This window comes from Leucoraja erinacea, chromosome 9 (genome assembly GCF_028641065.1).
Source record: "Leucoraja erinacea ecotype New England chromosome 9, Leri_hhj_1, whole genome shotgun sequence".
Classification (NCBI taxonomy): domain Eukaryota; kingdom Metazoa; phylum Chordata; class Chondrichthyes; order Rajiformes; family Rajidae; genus Leucoraja; species Leucoraja erinaceus.
In genome coordinates, this window is record NC_073385.1 from 62,604,349 (window position 1) to 62,624,865 (window position 20,517).

The 20,517-nt window shown below is 42.4% G+C and overlaps 1 protein-coding gene across 7 annotated transcripts in view; it reads right to left on the reverse strand.

Moving 5' to 3' along the window:
• mgaa (MAX dimerization protein MGA a) overlaps nt 1-20,517 on the reverse strand; it is a 114,756-nt gene that overhangs the window by 26,851 nt on the left and 67,388 nt on the right. For 6 of the 7 annotated variants that reach the window (XM_055640990.1, XM_055640991.1, XM_055640989.1 and 3 more), the window contains exons 13-15: nt 10,236-10,882; nt 9,628-9,880; nt 5,889-6,473 (exon numbers count right to left, since the gene is read on the reverse strand). In XM_055640990.1, the coding sequence (XP_055496965.1) occupies nt 5,889-6,473; nt 9,628-9,880; nt 10,236-10,882 (1,485 nt within the window). The remainder of the gene's footprint in view (nt 1-5,888; nt 6,474-9,627; nt 9,881-10,235; nt 10,883-20,517) is intronic. The other variant, XM_055640994.1, reaches the window with a different exon arrangement.

Below are 20,517 nucleotides of genomic sequence, written 5' to 3' on the forward strand. Positions count from 1 at the left end.
AGCAATACAAGTTTCCAAAGGTGATGGAAAGACTGGGGGAAAGACTAGGTGCTGAGAGCTCTCTTACATCTGCATTAAGGCGGCATTTAAACACACCTGAGCAATTACAAACGCCTGTGAAGCCATGTGTCCCAAACATTATGGTGCCCTGAAAAAAAAAGGGGGGGGGGGGGACGACGACGACTATGTATAAACACTGCGTAATTTCTACGTAGTAAAACCGAAATGTATGAAAATAGCCTTTATTAAAATCTGACAATGTGCACTTTAATCACATGTGATATTTTCTATTATCAATCTCAAATTGTGGAGTAGAGGCAAATAAATAAATGATGAGTCTTTGTCCCATACATTATGGAGGGCACTGTATGTACTGTGCCAAACATTTCACCATAAGGCACAACAATCATCATTGAAGACAGCTTGCAATCTTGCTGTGACATGAGGGGAGGAGTGGGAGGATTCAGCCCTTATTGCAGATCATTGGGGGAAAAAAGGTGATCATCAAGAAACTAAATGCCCGTTTTTTAGGTTGTGGAAGCAAGGAGTAACGCGATTCCAAGTAATGGGTTTGGATTACACCAAAACTCTGTCTCCGTAAACTATTCTGCCCAAGTTAATGATATGAAAAATAAGATATGTAGGCTATTTGGCTCTCATGTCTGGTTTCTCATTCAATGGGACGATTTTATTTACCCCAGTACCATTTTCTTGCACTAATTCCATTTTCCTCAATTCCCTAATCTAAATATTCTCAATTGCATTATCTGTCCCTTTCTTGCATGTACTTGGTGACTAAACCTTTAGAGTTCACTTGGGGTGGAGAATTCCAGAGAAATTGCTTTTTCACGAATGACACACTCAATTTATGCAACTTTTACTCCTTGTTCTCGAAAATCTAGTCAAGACAAAGATTATGTATGTATGAAGAGATACACCACAGAAACAGGCCCTTTGCCTCACCATGCACACTGATTTCCACCGATCATTAACACCAATCCTATATTAATCCCATTCTGTATTCTCCCCAGATTCTTATTAATTGCCCTCAGATTCTACCACTCATCTATACATTAAGGGGCAGTTTACGCTGGTCAATTAATCTACTGAACTGCACGTGTTTGGAATGCTGAAGGAAACAGAAGCACCCACATGAAGTCTGTGCAGAGACGCTTGAGGTCTGGATTGTACCCTGGTCTCTGTCAAGAAGCATTTTTCTTACATTCATCTGTTACGTCCATGCTTGTTCACTTAATCTGTCTTTATCTCTCTGCCACTGTGCAATGCCTTCACCAAGTACACTGACACCCAGCTTTGTCTCATCAGCAAAAGTGAATACACTGCATTTAGTAAGTTGTGAACAGTTCCCTCCACAGAACAGATTCCTGTGCCATTCTGAGCCCCTGGCTATAAACTCTCAATTTCACAACAATCCAGTTATTTCCACCATTTCCTGATTGTTAAACACATCCTAAGATAAACTCGAAATGCTGGAGTAAATCCTAAGATAGCCACAAAATGCTGGAGTAACTCAGTAGGTCAGGCAGCATCTCTGGAGAAAATAGATTGGTGATGTTTCAGGTCGGGACCCTTCTTCAGACTGAAGCATTTTTCCCACATTGATGGCAAGGCAACTGGCCTATAATTACCCATCTTTATCAAATCATGAGGATACTTTTGCTCCCTTCTAATTTGTGGGAATCATTTTGAAAATCTATCAAATTTAGGAATATGAGGAACTAATGCATTCAGCATCTCCAAAGCCACCAACCTTTATGCAAATCATTTGATTATGGGGTTTCGGTCACGTTAATTGCTTTAATACAAATTTATCTTTCAGGTCTTCTTCACACTAAACCTGTAGCTCACCACTATTTCTTGAAAAATGTCCGCGTCTTCTTCCATAAAAACTGAAAATATTGGGTTAATTTTCTTTTCTTTATCCCAGTCTCACACTCTGCTGTGAACATGCTGCTATCTATCTTGGTTACCTATCTTGCCAGCATGTTCACAGCAGATGGCGATGTAGAGGTCGACATCAACTCCCGAATTGGTAAAGCTGCATCAGTCTTCAGACGCATGCAACCAATATGGTCTAGTAGCGGGATATCCATATAACCATATAACAATTACAGCACGGAAACAGACCAATTCGGCCCTAAAAGTCCGTGCCGAACAACTTTTTTTCCCCTTAGTCCCACCTGCCTGCACTCATACCATAACCCTCCATTCCCTTCTCATCCATATGCCTATCCAATTTATTTTTAAATGATACCAATGAACCTGCCTCCAAGATGCTAAAAGTCAAGCTCTTCCAGTCCGTAGTCCTCCCTACAGCCCTCAATGCCAGTGAGACATGGAAAATCAATGTGAAGATGAAAAATAAATTGGATGCATTCCAACAACTCTGCTTGAGGAAGAACCTGAAGACTAGCTACAGAGACCACATCACAAACGAGGAGATCTACCGGGAAACTGCAAAAAAGCCTCTCAGCCAGGACATAGAGGTACGCAGGATGAAATTTGCAGGACATATACTCAGAATGTCACCAGAACGTGCACCTAACATAGCAATGACATGGCAACTTGACGGAAGAAGGAAAAGAGGCCGACCAAAACTCACATGGAGTCGAACATTCTAGAAGGATTTGGAAGCCCGGGACGCTAACCTATCAAGGGTGGAAGACGTCGAACGTAACCGAACAGAATGGCAAAAGCTTGCTGCCCAATGCACTCAACAATGTGGGAGTAACTAAGTCTAAGTCAGTCTCACATTAACTTTTGCTAACTTTTTTCCTTTCTGTGAAACAAGTAGGATTGTACTGCAGGCTTTCATAAACAGCAATGGGAGAATGCGAAAAGTGCTTTATTGGCTATTACACAGAACATTAGAGTCAAGTCCCTGGCTCTTCATCATATAGTGCAAGAATGGTACCTAAAAAACTAGTGCAAGAAAGCGATACTTGAGGTCAATCCCAACAGTTCCACCAATATAAAAGGGTATTAAAATTAGAATTTAAAAAACTGGCCATTTGTATATAAAATAAATTGCATACCACATCATGCTTAAAATCACTTCCATTACTTGGTGGCTATTCAATACCCACCAATAAAATGTACTCTGCAGCTTGGAATAAACCATTCTAACATCACTATTCTCACAAAATTCAACCTTGTGAAACGAATGAATAGAAAATCTAGCATTTGGTGGTACCAATTCTATCTGTGAGCCACCAGCTATACTTTGAAGATACTCATTATACAATTAAGAAGGTCAGAGTAGGGAGACAATTAGAACATGGATAGAACTTATTGAATCAAAAGAATTGCTAAATCATTAAAGGACCAGCAACAAGATTCCCAATGGTTTGGAAATATATTCATGAACTATCATTGCTTTGATGCTTAGATGAATATTAAATGATTTGCAATAAGGATAAAGACAAAGTTCACTGCAGATACAAACTAGAGTGTTGGTAGGAGACGCATCTACACCCAGGAGAGTATATCTGGAGGAATTATAGACCAAGTTATATTAAATAATTTAGAAACAACATTCAAAAAAGGAAACATTGTGGAACTGGGAAGGCAATAAATAATATAAACAAATGGGAAGTTTATAGGAAACATCCCAATCTTTTTTTCCTCTCTGGGAAAGGGTAGTAGTTCTGGGGTTTTAATGGAAAACATCCCCAAGTCATCAGTCGGACTTAAAAAAAGACGAAAAAGGGATAAGAGAATTGTTAACAAGAGACTGCATTTGCTGGAATCTGCAGCAAGGGTCTGATGGAAGAACTCAGTGAGTCAAGCACCATCTGTGGGAGCGAAATGGACAGTCGACATTTTGGGCTTGTTTATTGGTATATGTCGTTTACAAGCTAAGTCAGCTAGCAAGAAGTAATTGGAAAAAACCCCACTAAAAATCCTCATTCTTGCTAAGCCAAAATGGGAAGAGAAAACTTAACATCGGAAATAGCACCAAGGGTAATTAGAGGTGTATTTGATTAGATATCCAAATTGTAAGAAAATATGCATTCGGGTATATTTGATTTTGAAAAGAAGCTAATGATGGTCAAACTCCATTGCAGTTTTAAAAATACAAGAGTTCATTCATAGACAGGGCAAATAAATGAAATATTCCAGAGGCTGCTGAATTTATTGACTGCTTAGCTGAAAAAATAGGAATGAAACTGTTAAAAGTGTTAGTTTTTTTCATGAGTCATTGAAGAGTACATGTGATGAAGTGAATAAAGAAAATTGCAAATTTTAATGTTGTGTGTCTTGTGAAAATTATATTTCCTATTTTGGCATTAGGCAAGTGTCTTTAAAGTAGCAATGTTACAAAATTTTGAGATTTAAAAAATCAAGTCTGCAATTTATCCCATCAGATAAAGCATAACAATAAGTTTAATTTGACACCTAATTCACTTTCATATCTCAAGTAATAAAAAAGTTATGTCCATTTTCATACTCGGAAATTAGCATCTTGTTCCCTATTGATTTTCTATGGACATAACAAAAAAGCTGTGATCGTGGACAGTCAAAAGCCCATAACCTTCTTAAAAATTAAGAGAACTGAATGAAATTTTCAGTTATCATAGATTGAAGCATTCTGAAACAAATATAAAATAATCTTACTTGGATGACCTGAAATTAAAGCATATAATTAGTTAGTTACCCAATTGTAGCTAATTTCAAACTTAAATTACTAGATCTAAACATCTATCCATTTCTTAATAAATGATTAACATTTTTAAATAGCCCAAGTGTCCAAATAATATTCACAAATAATTCACAATAAAACATGATTTTTAAATCTCATTTACATCAATTTATAGGCCAAATGGAAGGAATTTAGTGTTCAATTGCTGTAAATTAAAGTCAATTTAAATCGGCTTTCTAGTGGGTTCCTGTGAACGCGCTGGTTTAGAACGTTCACATTGCGCTGGATTTGTGCCCTCAAATGCCCAGAAAAATACTGCGGGATATAAAGAGCCCAAAATGAACTACTCGCTATAGAAAACTTTATATACAGGGTTATATACAAGCCCCATTTAATGTAAAAATAAGGTACATACCTTTAATTGTTTGCTTTATAAAACCCTGGGGCTGCGAGAGGTTGCGGATTGAGAGAGTGATTTTTAAACTACTATAAATATTATACAAGGCCATAAAAACTAATAATACCTTTTGCGACGGGGTCTTCCAGCGATTTTCCGTTAATGATTTACTAGGCTGAACATTTTCGATTGGAACAGCCTAGTAAAAATCGCGTTTTAAACCCGCCCCCTCTAAACAGCGCCAAAATCGCGCACACGGGGTAGGGCAGATGCTCAGCCACGATTCAGGTAGGTTTTGTAACATACCTATTTAAAGAACTAGGGAATTGAAAACTAGGAATTTCCTTTATCTATGCATTCTCAGAATATAGAATATGATAGAGATAAATTAGGTAGTTGTGGATGCCTAGAAATCTAAAGGTTTTCATAGAGGTGAATAAATTATTTTTAATGCATTTCCAATAGCAGTTATAAAGTATCAGTGTGAAAGATTGAAGGAGGACAAAAATGCTGGAGAAATTCAGTGGGTGAGGCAGTATCTATGGAGCGAAGGAATAGGTGATGTTTCGGTCGAGACCCTTCTTCATACCCGACCCGAAACGTCACCTATTCCATCGCTCCATAGATGCTGCCTCACCCACTGAGTTGCTCCAGCATTTTTGTCTACCTTCAATTTTTCCAGCATCTGCAGTTCCTTCTTAAACAGTGTGAAAGATTGTGCACTTGATTGCAGCATTGTGTTGTTCAGTGGTATACAGCCCTATTATTGAGCAAGCTCCATTCCAAATGTCATAGTTTTGTACTCAAGTAAGTCAAATCAGAGCTTACCTGGAGTCTTGTTCGCCATCGATGCTACTGACATAATGGTTGTTCTTGTATTTACAGTATTTGTTATAGCAGTAGCAGTTATGGTAGAGGCACTGGGGGAAAGCACTTTAGTTAACGTTGGCATTGTCCTGACTCCTGAAGCACTTGCAGATATAACAGCAAAATGAGTAGTTGATGTACTTTTAGTTGGAATTTCAACTGTGCTTGCAGTTACACTCTCTTCTCTAAGTCTCTTTGCTGCTGATATTCCAGAGAATTGTGACCCTACAGCATCTGTAGTCTCTAAGCTCTTTAATAAACGAGATCCCGCTGTGTAGACAGCACCTGTGCTTACTGCAACCATTGAAATGCTCTTTTGCGATGTATCAGGCATGACAGAGTCAGAACCTGAGGTAGCTGGCATAACCCCAACAGTTGTTAATGGTGAAATACCTGCCGACACATTAGTGCTGACTGTCGATAATGGAGTATCAAGCTGCTGCCTGCTAAGCACTGGCTCCAATGTACTGAAGGATGATTTCTTTTTCCACAAACCTCCAACTTTATTTATTACAAGATGAGTGTACTTGTTAGAAGTATAATCCTCTGCAAGGAGAAAAGATACAGAAAAATTAAAAGTATAATCAAGATGTGAGCAGTTATTCATTTAAAAAGCCGTGGAATGTTAATGAAAGAATATTAAAATGCCTATTCACAATGAGCGGCTTTACATTTCTCTCCCATTTATCTCCCACAACATTGTTAAACTTCACTGAAGTTTGATCAGTGAGTATCACAACCAATAAAGCTGACCTATGAACATCAAAGCTCCAAATATATTAAATTTCAAGCAATGAAATTGAGGCCCAGCGGGAAGATGATTTTCAGAAACGTCTCAAGAAAATCTTCAGGTAGACAAAAATACTGGAGAAACTCAGCGGGTGAGGCAGCATCGATGGAGCGAAGGAAATAGGCAACGTTTCGGGTCGAGACCCTTCTTCGAAGAAGGGTCTCGACCCGAAACATTGCCTATTTCGTTCGCTCCATAGATGCTGCCTCACCCGCTGAGTTTCTCCAGTATTTTTGTCTATCTGAAGATTTTCCAGCATCTGTAGTTCCTTCTTAAACAAGAAAATCTTCAGATTCCTTACACTGATTACACTGCTGTAGTAAACAACAACGTTGGCCTAACCGGTTCTCACAAAACCTCAAATCATACCCCTCACTTAAAATGAATTAAGAGTTTTATGAATCTACATTGTTTAGTGCACCTATGAATTGGTGAGAAAATTCTTCTTGGTACAGGTGCACAACCTTTTATCCGAAGATCCAAATAACGAAAACCTCCGAATAGCGACATTTTTTCGGTCCTTGAAAACGTTCACCGAGGGCGGCCCGCAGAGGTGACAGCGGAACCTCCAGTCGGTCCTCGAAGAAAGGGGAACTAAATCCCCATTCATAAAAGAGAAGGTGAGGGTATATTGCACGGGAGGGTTAATAATTGACAATATGCTGCTACCTGCCAGCTGAGTTAAAAAGTTCCCACGGTAGACTCACGATACACAGTGTATCGTGAGTCTTGCGTGGGAACTTTTTAACTCAGCGTGCAGGCAGCAGTAGATTGTCGCTCCCTTCAGTTTCACCCCACCTACACCCCTCTGCTTCCCGGCCATGTGTGTGACCCCTTCCCTCCCCTCTCCAGCTCCCCGCTCATTGCACCGGCGCGGGGGCTTTGTACTGTCTTCACGTCGCGATCCTAGCAGCACAGTGCCAGTCACCGGAGACGTCAGGACCAACGGAACACCGACCCCCAGGCCCACTGCAAGCACGGAGATCCCAGATCAGCAACTCCAGCCCAGCCCCGTTCCAACTCCAGAGGAACATGCTCCCCGTATGGGCAGAATCTGATGGTGTGCAAGGGGCTTCGTGTTCTTGGGGTCACCGGGCTGCGGGCGAACTGCCACTTGTCGCCATAGCGGCCCATCGGGGAGCGGATTCCTCTGGAGTTGGAGGGGGAGGGGGGTATTGTGCTGTTTGATCGCCCCCTACTATTCCAGGGACAGGGAGACAGGACGTTCACCGAGGACGGCCCGCAGAGGTGACAGCGGAACCTCCGGTCGGTCCTCGAAAAAAGGGGAACGAAATCCCCATCCATAAAAGAGAAGGTGAGGGTATATTGTGCGGGAGGGTTAATAATTGACAATATGCTGCTACCTGCCCGCTGAGTTAATAAGTTCCCACGGTAGACACGATACACAGTGTATCGTGAGTCTTGCGTGGGAACTTTTTAACTCAGCGTGCAGGCAGCAGCAGATTGTCGCTCCCTTCAGTTTCACCCCACCTACACCCCTCTGCTTCCCGGCCATGTGTGTGACCCCTTCCCTCCCCTCTCCAGCTCCCCGCTCATTGCACCGGCGCGGGGGCTTTGTACTGTTTTCACGTCGGCGATGGCAGCAGGGCCGTGCAAGTCACCGGAGACGTCAGGACCAATTGGACGTCGACCACCAGGCCCACGGAGAACCCAGAGACCCACAGCCTGCAGCAGCCCAGCCCAGCCCCGCTCCAACTACAGAGGAACCTGGGTTGCGGATGACGGGGCGCAGCTCGGGGCGTCGTAGGGGCCCATCGGGGAGCGGGTTCCTGTTGGGCCTGACGTCTCCGGCCACCTGCTATCCTCCGGGAACTGTACCGCCCTTGCAGGAGAGTGGGGTTGTTTGCAGTTGCAGAGGGAGGGGGCAAGGGCGGTACAGTTCCCAGTCTCAGCTCCAGTCCAGGGGGGTGGCCGGAGACGTCAGGACCAACGGGACAGCGACCCCCAGGCCCACTGCAAGCACGGAGATCCCAGAGACCCACAGCCAGCAGCAACTCCAGCCCAGTCCCGCTCCAACTCCAGAGGAACACGTAGGGGCAGAAGCTGATTGTGTGCAAGGTACGAATTGTTCTTGGGGTGGCGCAACTCGGGCTGTGGGCAAACTGCCACTTGTCGTCGTAGCGGCCCATCGGGGAGCGGATTCCTCTGGAGTTGGAGGGGGAGGGGGGTATTGTGCTGTTTGATCGCCCCCTACTATCCCAGGGACAGGGAGACACAGCGGCTTTTTAGACTGGTGGGCAATCACTTCCAAAGTTCTGCCCACACAGTCAGTACACCTCTCCTACACTGCATTTCATACAAACATTTATTCTGCAAGAAAAAACGACATTGAAGACTCAAACTCGCGACCGAGTATCTGCCGGGATCAAGGCGCAAACTCGCGACCTTGCGGATATGAGCCGAACACTCTACCACTGAGCCAGCCATTAAAATCTACGCTAAAAAATTTCCATTCCGAAGACCGACAAATTCTGAATTACGAAAAGTGTCTGGTCCCAAGGCTTTCGGATAAAAGGTTGTGCACCTGTATTAACAAAACCTATGTCACAAACCCAACAAGGCCCCTCTGAACTCCAACTTTTAATTGACAAGCCCCACTGCCCGACTGCTTCATAAGATGCATTAAAGAGATAAAAGTTGCAAGCTTTCCTTCACCACTCTGGTTAAATTAAAACGTCATCTAATGAATCACATATTATTCCATCTGCCTTTCAGGTGTGTGCACCTTACAACCTGGAAATCTTAACAATCTGGTTTGAACCTAGTTGCTTTCAGTATTCTCAGCCATCCATCACATGCTAGCATATTAACATCTGCGTCAAGAACTCAAAATTTCTGCTGGCCTTATTTCTCACTCAACAGTACTAGATTTTCAGCTAACCTTCATACCTTTGGCCTGGTTAACAGGAGTGGCATCATTTGGATCTCTTAAAAAGTCATTGCCAGTGGATGTGGAACAAGTTGTTGGATGTTTTGAGGGTAAATGAGCAGAGGCTGATGAGGCAACCGTACTGGAGGACATCTTGAATGGTTCAACTATTTTAATTTTCTTTTTATGGTTAGCTGTCACCCAATTCACTGGATGAAGAGCTCCAACCTGTCCTAGTGTCAGCTTCGTATCACCATTGGCATTTCCAGTGAACTAATCAAAACAAATAATGGAAAACACAAAGCAAAAATCATAAGACAATCCTCAGAAAATCATCACAGATACATTTCTATCAAAGTCCCTATTATAAGTGAAAAGATTAAGCAAAATTAAATAAAATATCAACATTTAACTTGAAATGGTATACTGTTTTACTTAAATGCAAATCTGGTTCAAGACCACTACTTATCACCATCTTCTCAAGAGCATTACGGTAAAAAAAAAAAAAGATGCTGATATTGGCAACAATGTCCACATTCCATGAAAGAAACTAAACTTCTCAATCAAGAAACTAATTTACTTCTATTTAGTTGAACACTTCATTACTCTCCCTTCCCCTTGCACATACCTGGATCATACCGCTTTTCCGAGAAGTTGATGTTGGTGGGTCAAAGGCAGGCTTTTGCTTGCCACCTACTATTGAGCCCAAGTGAAATGTGGTTACCTCCTTTTCCTGCACTGTACATTTGGTAGGTGTTGGTAAAGTTTCTTTTGGTGCAATTGGTGGTGTTTCAGTCAGCTGGATTCCAGGAGATTGGGAGGTGGTTGGAACAGACATATTGCAACCTGAGTATTTGCCACTTCCCTCTTTTTCACTGGACTGGGAAATCTTTACCACTGAGCTAGAAATCAGCACACTTCCAGGTGAAGGATCTCGACTTTTTCCATAATTTGACACAATTTCAACAAGAAAATTGCCAAATCTTATTTTCTCCAAAGGTCTCTTATTGGCAGTATATTGAGCAAGTACTCCAAGAATATTGGAACGTTCTGATTCCCAGTTACAATCTGATATAATTTCAATCAGTTTCGGTGTATTCTTTGTCTCTACTGATGTTTGTGGCGTTTCTGACTGAAGACTAGTATTCTCTTCTTGTGGACTGTCACAGTGTAACAGCGAATCTGCCTTCTCTTTTTGCTTCCATTTGCTTGTTTCAGCAGCATTTGGCGACATTGAATTGTTCTCGAAACCGTCCAATTTCTCAGATTCCATTGCTAGACAAGACAAAAAAACAATTTTAAGAATTTGTTCAAAGTTCAGGTGATTCACAGAACATAGAAAACATAGAAAACTAGGTGAAGGGGTAGGCCATTTGGCCCTTCGAGCCAGCACCGCCATTCAATATGATTTTGGCTGATAATCGAAAATCAGTTCCCCGTTCCTGCTTTTCCCCCATATCCCTCGATTCCTTTAGCCCCAAGAGCTAAATCTAACTCTCTCTTGAAAACATCCAGTGAATTGGCCTCCACTACCTTCTGTGGCAGAGAATTCCAGATTCACAACTCTTTGGGCAAAGATGTTTTTCCTCATCTCAGTCCTAAATGGCCTATCCCTTGTTCTTAAACTGTGACCCCTGGTTCTGGACTCTCCCAATATCAGGTAAATTTTTCCTGCATCTCACCTGTGCAATCCTTTAAGAATTTTATATGTTTCTATTAGATCCACTTTCATTCTTCTAACTTCAGTGAATACACACCCAGTCAACCCATTCTTTCATCATGTCAATTCCGTCATCCCGGGAATTAACCTGGTGAACCTAGGCTGCACTCCCTCAATAGCAATAATGTCCTTCCTCAAATTATGAGACCAAAATTGCACACAGGTGCGGTCTCACCAAGGCCCTGTACAACTGCAGTAGGACCTCCTTGCTCCTAAACTCAAATCCGCTCGCAATCAAGGTCAACATGCCTTTAGGTTTATTCCGCCTGCTGTACCTGCATGCTTACTTTCAGTGACTGATGTACAAGCACACCCAGGTCTCGTTGCACCTCCCCTTTTCCTATTCTGACACTATTCAGATAATAATCTGCCTTTCTGTTCTTGCCACCAAAGTCGATAAACTCACATTTATCCACATTATACTGCATCTGCCCACTCGCCCAACCTATCCATGTCTTCCTGCAGCCTCAGAGCATCCTCATTACAGCTCACACTGCCCCCCAGCTTTGTGTTATCTAAAAACTTGGAGATGTCACATTTAATTCCCTCATCTAAATCGTTAATATATTTTGTAAATAACTGGTGTCCCAGCACCGAGCCTTGCGGCACTCCACTGGTCACTGCCTGCCATTCTGAAAAGAACCCGTTAATTCCTATTCTTTGCTTCCAGTCTGTCAACCAGTTCTCCATCCATATCAATGCCCTACCCCCAATACCAGATTCTCTAATTTTGCACACTAATCTCATGTGAGACCTTGTCAAAGGCTTTTTGAATGTCGAGATACACCACATCCACTGGCTCTCGCTTATCCATTCTACTTGTTACATCCTCAAAAGATCCCAGAAGATTAGTCAAGCATGATTTCCTCATCATAAATCCATGATGACTTTGTCCGATCCTGTCACTGCTTTCCAAATGTGCTGCGATAACATGTTTAACAATCGACTTAAGCATCTTCCCCTCTATTCCCCGTTTTCTCTCTCCCTCCTTTCTCAAAAAGCGTGGTTACAATGGCTACCCTCCAGTCCACTGGAACTGATCCAGAGACGAGAGAACTTCGGAAGATTTTCACCAATGCATCCATGATTTCGAGGACGACCTCGAGTACTCTGGGATGCAGACCATCAGGCCCTGCCAATTTTGCAAGGAATAATGGCATGTTCGTGTGTGATGATAAAAGCAGTAAACTCCAGGTTAAATGGAGGCTGCAGAGTAAAGACAGTAATCATGTAGTAATTGAATATTAACAAAAGGAAGTTCAGTATTTAACAATTTTAATCTTCACCTTCCACATAAATATGAATTATGCTAATTATGGAAAAGGCAGCAGAGAAAATTCAATATTGAGGCCAGTATCAACTAAAATACATGCCATCCCGGGGTCACGGTCCCGGTCCCTTGTGTGGGCGCTGCCGACCCACAGCCCGTGACAGTGCGGTCCACAGGAGACTGGGCGGAGGGCGGCCACGGCTGGACAGCGCTGACCCCGGGGGGAGAGTGGGGGTTGTCCGGAGGGATCCGCTTCTTCGGCTGCTTACACCTTGGTGCTAGAGTCAGACCGCTCAGTCACCCTCCAGCCCCAGGTGGTCAGGGCCGGGATGTGCCCTCAATCCACCGGCACGCTGCTCTTTCGCAAGTCCATGAGCAGCAGTGATTTTGGCGGGTTTCTCTCACGGTTACCCCTATTTCCACAATTTTTTACAGTGCAAATATTGACCATTTTAGCAGTTTTTAACAGGTAAGAACGTATGTGTTTCGTGTGTTACTAGTGTATGTCGGAAGCTCCCATGTACTCCAGAAGGCTTGAGCTACTCCGTGCGTCACTCCCTTTGACCTTACGTACAAATCCCCATATATCCACAATACTTACTGATTGAAATATACAAAAAGGCCTGAAACTGAAGAGTATATGTTATTGAATTAATAATCCAGAGAACAAGGGATGATATTTATGGCAAGAGTAAAACCTAGAGCAAGTATCTATAGGCCAAGATTGGTCCTGTCGAAAATGTGCAGCTACTATTCATATAATTAAACAAAGGAAGAGAGGGGGCGTCTGAACTCGTGATTATATCCAGAAAAGGAAAGATCAACAGAAGGAAGGGCAAACTGCAGTGGGACTAAGAAAGCAGTCCTGCCTTACAAAAATTGCTTGGAAAATCTGCTTATTAAATAAAAACTTCTATCTCCTTTTCACTGACATATTCCCTGGAATCTTGGCATGAGACGAGGAGAACCTAAATTTACCATGTTAACAAAATAGCCCATTTTTCCAGCCAGACACCTTGATGCATGTAAATGGCGCAAGACTTGTATGAAGTAGATTGGGAACACTTTATCTATTTTAAAACCTATCCCATATCTCCATCTTTTTGCAGGATGGCAGAGGATGTAATGTCAAGACCTACGAGCTCTAACTCCATAATGAGTGTGCAGAAAATTCAAACTATTCACTCTAGTTGTTTGAGCAGGGAAACCTATTTTGAATTAGGCTACTGTGTGTTTCCATCATCACACTAAAGTAATCACAGGAAGCTGCTATTTGTGATTCAGGAAGGTAGCTGACCGCCACGAATGAACAATCATAACCGTAACAGCAATTTCCCACATTTTAACAATAAATAAACAAAATAGTAGCGGAAACACCAATAGTGATTAGCGTTGTTAGAAATCCTACCATCAGCGCTGCTGATTTGCGACTGCCTGGGCGTGCGATTCCGGAGACTTTGGGGGGGGGGGATTAAAATGCAGGTTTGTATTGGTTGTCGAAGGGATTTCCTCGGGCTGCTAGCTGATGAAGCAAAATCGGCCGCAATTCCGTTCCAGTTTTTTTTTTAATTGTTGGACGATTGCACTACTGGATTGAAGTTAAATGCGACTTCTAACGCCTTTAACATCACGGATCGTAATATCAGGACAAAACAAAAGGTATGTCGTTTATTTAACATATTATCTTGCTTTTTGGTGTGGCTTCATTTTAATCTTATGATGCGAAAAATGTTATTTAGACCCCCATACGAATCGGCCATGTCTTGCTTGCCGATATGGGCTTCAAATTTATGGCAATGGCAACATTCCAATCGATCACATTTCAGAAACATCCACACTCAAGATAATCAAATTCATTATTTTTTTGCACAATCATGTAATAAGAACATCTACATGTTGTGTTATTGTCTATCCATGATAAATATTTCCATACTAAATATCCACAGTACAGTTTTAGTCAGATGTATTGTGCAAAAAATAATGATTTTGATTAACTTGAGAGTGGGTGTTTCTGGATTAATTTATGGGAATTAAACATTAAATTCCTTCCATTTGGCATGACAAAGTGAGATTTAAAAATCATGTTATATTGTGAATTCTTGTGTGAATAGGATCGGTTTGTTATTTGTTATTTGGATACTTAGGCTATTTAAAAAACATTTGCCTTTTCTTAAGAAATGGATAGATGTTTTGATCAAGTAATTTAGATGAATTTAATTGATTAGATGAAATTAATTGATTTGATGAAACTGATGAGTATGAATTTTTTGTTGGGTATTTATTATTTGTTTTAGTGTTTAACTTTTTGATTTCTACCCTTTTTCCTAAAAATGCAAATAATAACTTGTTTCTGTTAATGCTGTTTTTTTTTCCTTTACATTTTAAACAGATGGATCCGAAGAAGAAATGCAAAATTGTCAATCCAAATGCCCAGCAAGAGACTGATGTAGACAGCATTCGCAAAGATTATCTGCATTTGGACTACTCCAAATGTGATGATCTACAGGACATTCTTAATGGGAAAGTAGTGAGCAGAAAAGCATGTCAAGAGCAAAAACTTGTAGTTTACAATGCCAAAATTGGAAAGTCGAGGAAAAACAAGGTGCACAGAGTTGCTTATTGGTTACAATCTGAGGAGTATGATGATGCTACTGATTATGATATGCCAATGTACCAGCTAGCAACTGATCTTCTCCATAAAGACTTGGTCTATTTCTAGAAATTGTAATTTATTTACCTATCTGTTACGGACTTACAGCATATAATACATTAATATTAAAGTTCTGATCTTGAGAATATCACATTTTTGAATTTTCAAGGCAGTCTAGGTGTTTATTACTATTTCTGTCACAACGGTCAATTTTGTAATTATCTACAATTAGGTAACTAACTAATTATATGCTATAATTTCAGGTCATCCAAGTAAGATGTTTCATATTTGTTTCAGAATGCTGCAATCTATAATAACTGACATTTTCATTCACCTCTTAATTTTTAAGAAAGTTATGGGCTTTTGACTGTCCTCGATCAGTTTTTGTGTTAAGTCAATGGAAAAGCAATAGGGAACAAGATGCTAATTTCAGAGTATGAAATGACATAAAACTTTTTGATACTGAAGATATGAAAGTGAATAAGGTATCAAATTAAAGTTACTTTTATGCTTCATCTGATGGGATAAATTACAGGCTTGATTTTTATAATCTCAAAATTTTGTAACATTCCTACACTGATTAACAAAAAACATAGCACCTGTGTATCAGAAATAAAAAAATTCCCTTAATAGAGCCAAACTTTCATTGGCACTGTGTAAGACTTCTTGAAAACAAACGTTACCATGAAGTTACACAAGGTGGAAAAAACAAAAAAAACAGAGCATGTTGGAAATACTCATTGCGTCAACACCTTTAGAGAGCACTAGACTAAGCGGGACCCGTTGGGTCCCTGTCACACAAGAGGCTTGGTCTCCAAATGCAATAATGCACCACTTACCCATAGCCCCCAACTGCACAGGCACAGCTCATTTCCTCATCCTAGCACTCTCCCCTTCAGCCTCCCTCTTCTTTCCCCTACCCTCAGTCACTCCCTCCATAACTCCTCTCCCCTTCTTACCCCCCTATTCCCCACTCCACTTCCCCACCCCCCATTATCCCTCCTCACCTCCCCGTCTACCCTCCTCTCTCTATTCCCCACTGCCTACCTCCCACCCTCATTACCCCTCTTCCCTCTTCTTTTCCCGCTCCTCCTACCCTCCCCCAATGCCTTCCTCACCTTTCCCCTACCCTCAGTCACCCCCTCCCTCCATAACTCTTCTCCCCTCCCTGCTTCCCTCCTCTTCCTCTATCCCCTCTCCTCCCCCACCCGATCTCGAGGTTGCCGCTCTTCTCCCATCTTGCGTGCCCCGGAGGAGCATCAGCGGGTGAGGCAGCATCTATGGAGCGAAGACAATAGGCAACATTTCTGGTCAAGACCCTTCTTCAGATTGTTCCCCCATTCTTCTTGAATAGGGGGATCAGTACAGGATGGATGGGGGGGGGGGGTGGGGTCAGGACAGTGTGGATCGGAGGGTCTGTGCAGGATGAATGGGTGATCACTACAGGATGAATGAAGGAATCAGTATAGGATTAATGGGGGATCAGTACGGGATGAATGTGGGGATCAGTACAGGCTGCGCGAAGGGATCAGTGCAGGATGAATGAGGGGTTCAGTACAGGATGAATGGGGATCAGTAAAAGATGAATGGGGAGATCACTGCAGGATGGGGGGGATCAGTGCAGGGTAAATGGAGAGTGGGTCAGTATGGGATGAATTGAAGGATGGGTGCAGTATGAATGGGGGGGAGGTGCAGGATGGATGGGAAGGGGGGGGGGGGGGGGGTCAGTAGAGGATGAATTGGGGGGCCAGTGTAGGATGGACGGGGGGGGGGGGGGGGGTGTTAGATGGGGAGGGGAGGCAGGAGAATCAATGCTAGGCTAGGGTGGGTAGATTGGGGGTGAAGAATAGATTGATGGGGGACTGAATAGAGGAGATGGGAATGGGGGGGGGAGGGGGGGGGATGTCAGTGAGGACTGAATAGAGGAGGGAGTGCCTGGGGCCAACGGCGTTTCAAACAACCCCTCTCGCACGAGAGCGGGAGAGAGGTGGGAGGCCGGGGTGGGGAGGAGGCGGTGTGGCCGCTATCGAACAACACCCTTCGTCACCCGCTGCCTTGGCCGTACACCGCCCTGACGAAACCGCCAAGATGCTGCCTGCCGCCGCCAGAGCGGCACTTTGGGTGGAAGCGGATCAAAGCCGTAGTGAATTTTTTGCGATGTGCTCGCAATTATCGTCATGGCTCCCATCTACAGCTCACCCTGATTGATACAGACCTGAAAATAACACCTTTCCGCTTAGGATAAGCCCAGAACATCCTCAAAATATAGATTTTGAATTTGGCGGCCAGCCTACACGCTAACTTTCTACATTTCACTTTTGGGTATGCATGTGGTGCGATCTTTGGGCCATTCGCCATTCGCCAAGCCATTCGCTCCATAGCCACAAAATGCTGGAGTAACCCTTAGCGAGTCAGAACAGCTCTCTGATAAGAATTGGTCTCATTATGTTTGGCTGGAAACACACACAGACCACTCTGGAATGCAGTTTTGCTGTACATCCTCCAGCCTTTTTGCGGTCTATCGGTATAAACAAAATGCCATGCAAAATGACTTGGCCTCTACTTTTTTGGGTATGCATGTGGCAATTATGGCTCATGGAATTTTTTCCCCTAATAGTTATATTTCGTAACAACATATTAAACACGTGAAATGCTGATCTTTGTCAACTGCTGAAGAAGGGACTAAAGGATAAGGAATTTTTTGCGGTGCAGCTCATAAGATCAGACCCTTCTATAGCCATAGGATCTTTGGAAGTGCAAGTTTTTGCTGCTTCATCAGTAGAGCACATCACCCTGAGTGATGGGTTAGATTATTTTTTAAATCCTAGAATTAATCTACACCCCTCCCTGAAACCTCGGGACACAGATGTCTTTTACAATTATCCATAGTGTTTATGGGTGTGTGTTTTCAATAGCTACTGTTTCCAACTCCAACCAGATGTCACATCAGTTCAGATTTACATATAAGTCAAACGCCAAATTCGAAAATTGGCAAAAAAGGATGTTTCTGCAGGCAGACTAAAAAAGATCATTTTCAAGACGTTGTATCGTTCAGTCATGAGCTGGTTAATGTTTTAGCCCGAGTTAGTCGTAGACCCCGCAGACGATACTTACTCTCAAATCACATATCTTACCTCTATTACCCCTCTATATAGAAACAAAGTGTCAATACCTCGTCAAAGTCTACTAAATCACCTGTAGCTTCAGTTGCAGGTACAGCTGAAGGGATTTGACGCTCGGAACAATTACTGCATTAGAAGATAAACTGAGCATTTTATTCAAAGGAACGTGGCGTCAGTAATACTTGAAGTTCAAAACACAATTATATTTACTGAGGAATGTATATCGGTGCATTGGTGACGCATTGTATAACTACTTGTTAACTACTGGCAGTTAACAAGCACTAACAGTGGTCGTTAACACATTGTTTTCATCTCAGAAGATTCAAGTGATAACGATTCCAATCTTTCTGCAGTACTCATTAAACCTGAGCTTTTTAAAAATGTCAAATTCCAAAGCGATGGCAGTGACTCGTTACGATTATCGATGGTCGTTTTTGAAAAAAATCCGTATTTAACTACGCAAAATCGTATTTCTGCATTCTAATCGCATTTCCGTAAGAAATGCGGAAAATCTGTACTACTTGGCAGCGATGCTAGTGTCTGTCATTTTTACTTTTATTTTTTTAGTATGTCTAAATGTATGTGTTAATGTCTCTCGGTATGTTTTTATGTGGGGTGGTGGGGAGTCACTTACCACGATGCAACTTTTCTCCGATTCTTTTCGCCCTCCCTCGCGGCCTAACAACGTGGATTGGAGTGGCCTTTCCTGGAGACCGGCCCAGAGCTTCAGCAGCAGGCGCGGCATGGACTTTAACACCGCGGAGCCAGAAGAATGAGCCCAACCGCCGGCCTGCTGACTTCAACAACGTGAAGCTGTGGGCTTGCGGAGCTTCCAGCAGCAGGCGTGGAGCAGACTTCACCATCCCTCAGCCAGGGATCGCCGGAGAAGAGCTCTGACCGCTGGCCTGCCTGCGGCCTATAACATTGAGAAGCTGCGGCCTCCGGTAAGAAAGTGGCCGATTCGGGCACTTCGAGCCATGGAGTGTGTTCCATCTGTCCCGACGTCGGAGCTTCGATCATCCCGACGAGAGGACTTGTACATCGGGCCGTCCATAGCAGCGACTACGGAGGGTCAAGGCCTCAAACACGGGTGAACAAAAGGAGGAAGACGGACTGAACTTTATTGACTTCCATCACAGTGGATGTTTATGTTAAATTATATCGTTCTTTTTAATTGTATTGTTTTCTTTTAATTGTATGGCTGCATGGTAATTCAAATATCACTGTACCTTAATTGGTGCATGTGACAATAAATCTGAATCTGAAACTGAAAATAAATTATATACATCCAATTTTGAATGAGTTAGCAAAATGCTTCACCATGTATTATTAAGGGTGTTGAAAAAAAAGTGCTTTTTTGTGAACACTTTAATGCCTCGCAATTTGATTGCGTAGCATTTTATTCAGCATTGCGAGCTGAAAATTGATTTTTCCCCATACAACGCAAGGTAATTACCAAGTCAATTTGCATCACCACAACAACAATTCAGTGAGACGCTTCCTGAAGAAGAACTGTTTTGGGGATTCTAGCCACACAAGGTGACAACATTCCTACAATATACCTATTACCACATTGTTGTGGAGCCTGAAGAATGTGTCCAGGTGCAATTCTGTATTACTACTGCAGTGGATGATAAGCAAGTAAAATTTTACATTTATGCTGGCCTATACATCCACTATCATCCCATGCCGTCACTGCCCTCCCCCCCAATACTATTGCCATTCTCAACCCCATTCCCGTATCATCATATTAGCCTTAGGTCCCAATCTTCATTTGCACCCAACAGATTCTCAACGCTCAACAGACACACATATACACACCCCTCTTGATGCTGGCTCTGATCCCAATCTAGCCACAAATATATGCTGGTCACCCTAAAATACCTTAATTCACATCTGCTGAAAAATTGCTTGTGGAAATCAGTGTCATGATGGAATAAATTAATAAGAAATTTAATATATTTTATCAGTGGAAACCAAAATATACTTTATATTTGGAAGATTTAAATGGGAAATGGTAGGAACAAAGCAAAAAAAGTGATCAGAAATATAGTTTTCATCATTTGTATTTCAGTAGTGAATTCACAAAGTAATAATTCCGCAGGCATCCAAGTAGCTTTTATATACCTGTAGACACAAAGAACTGCA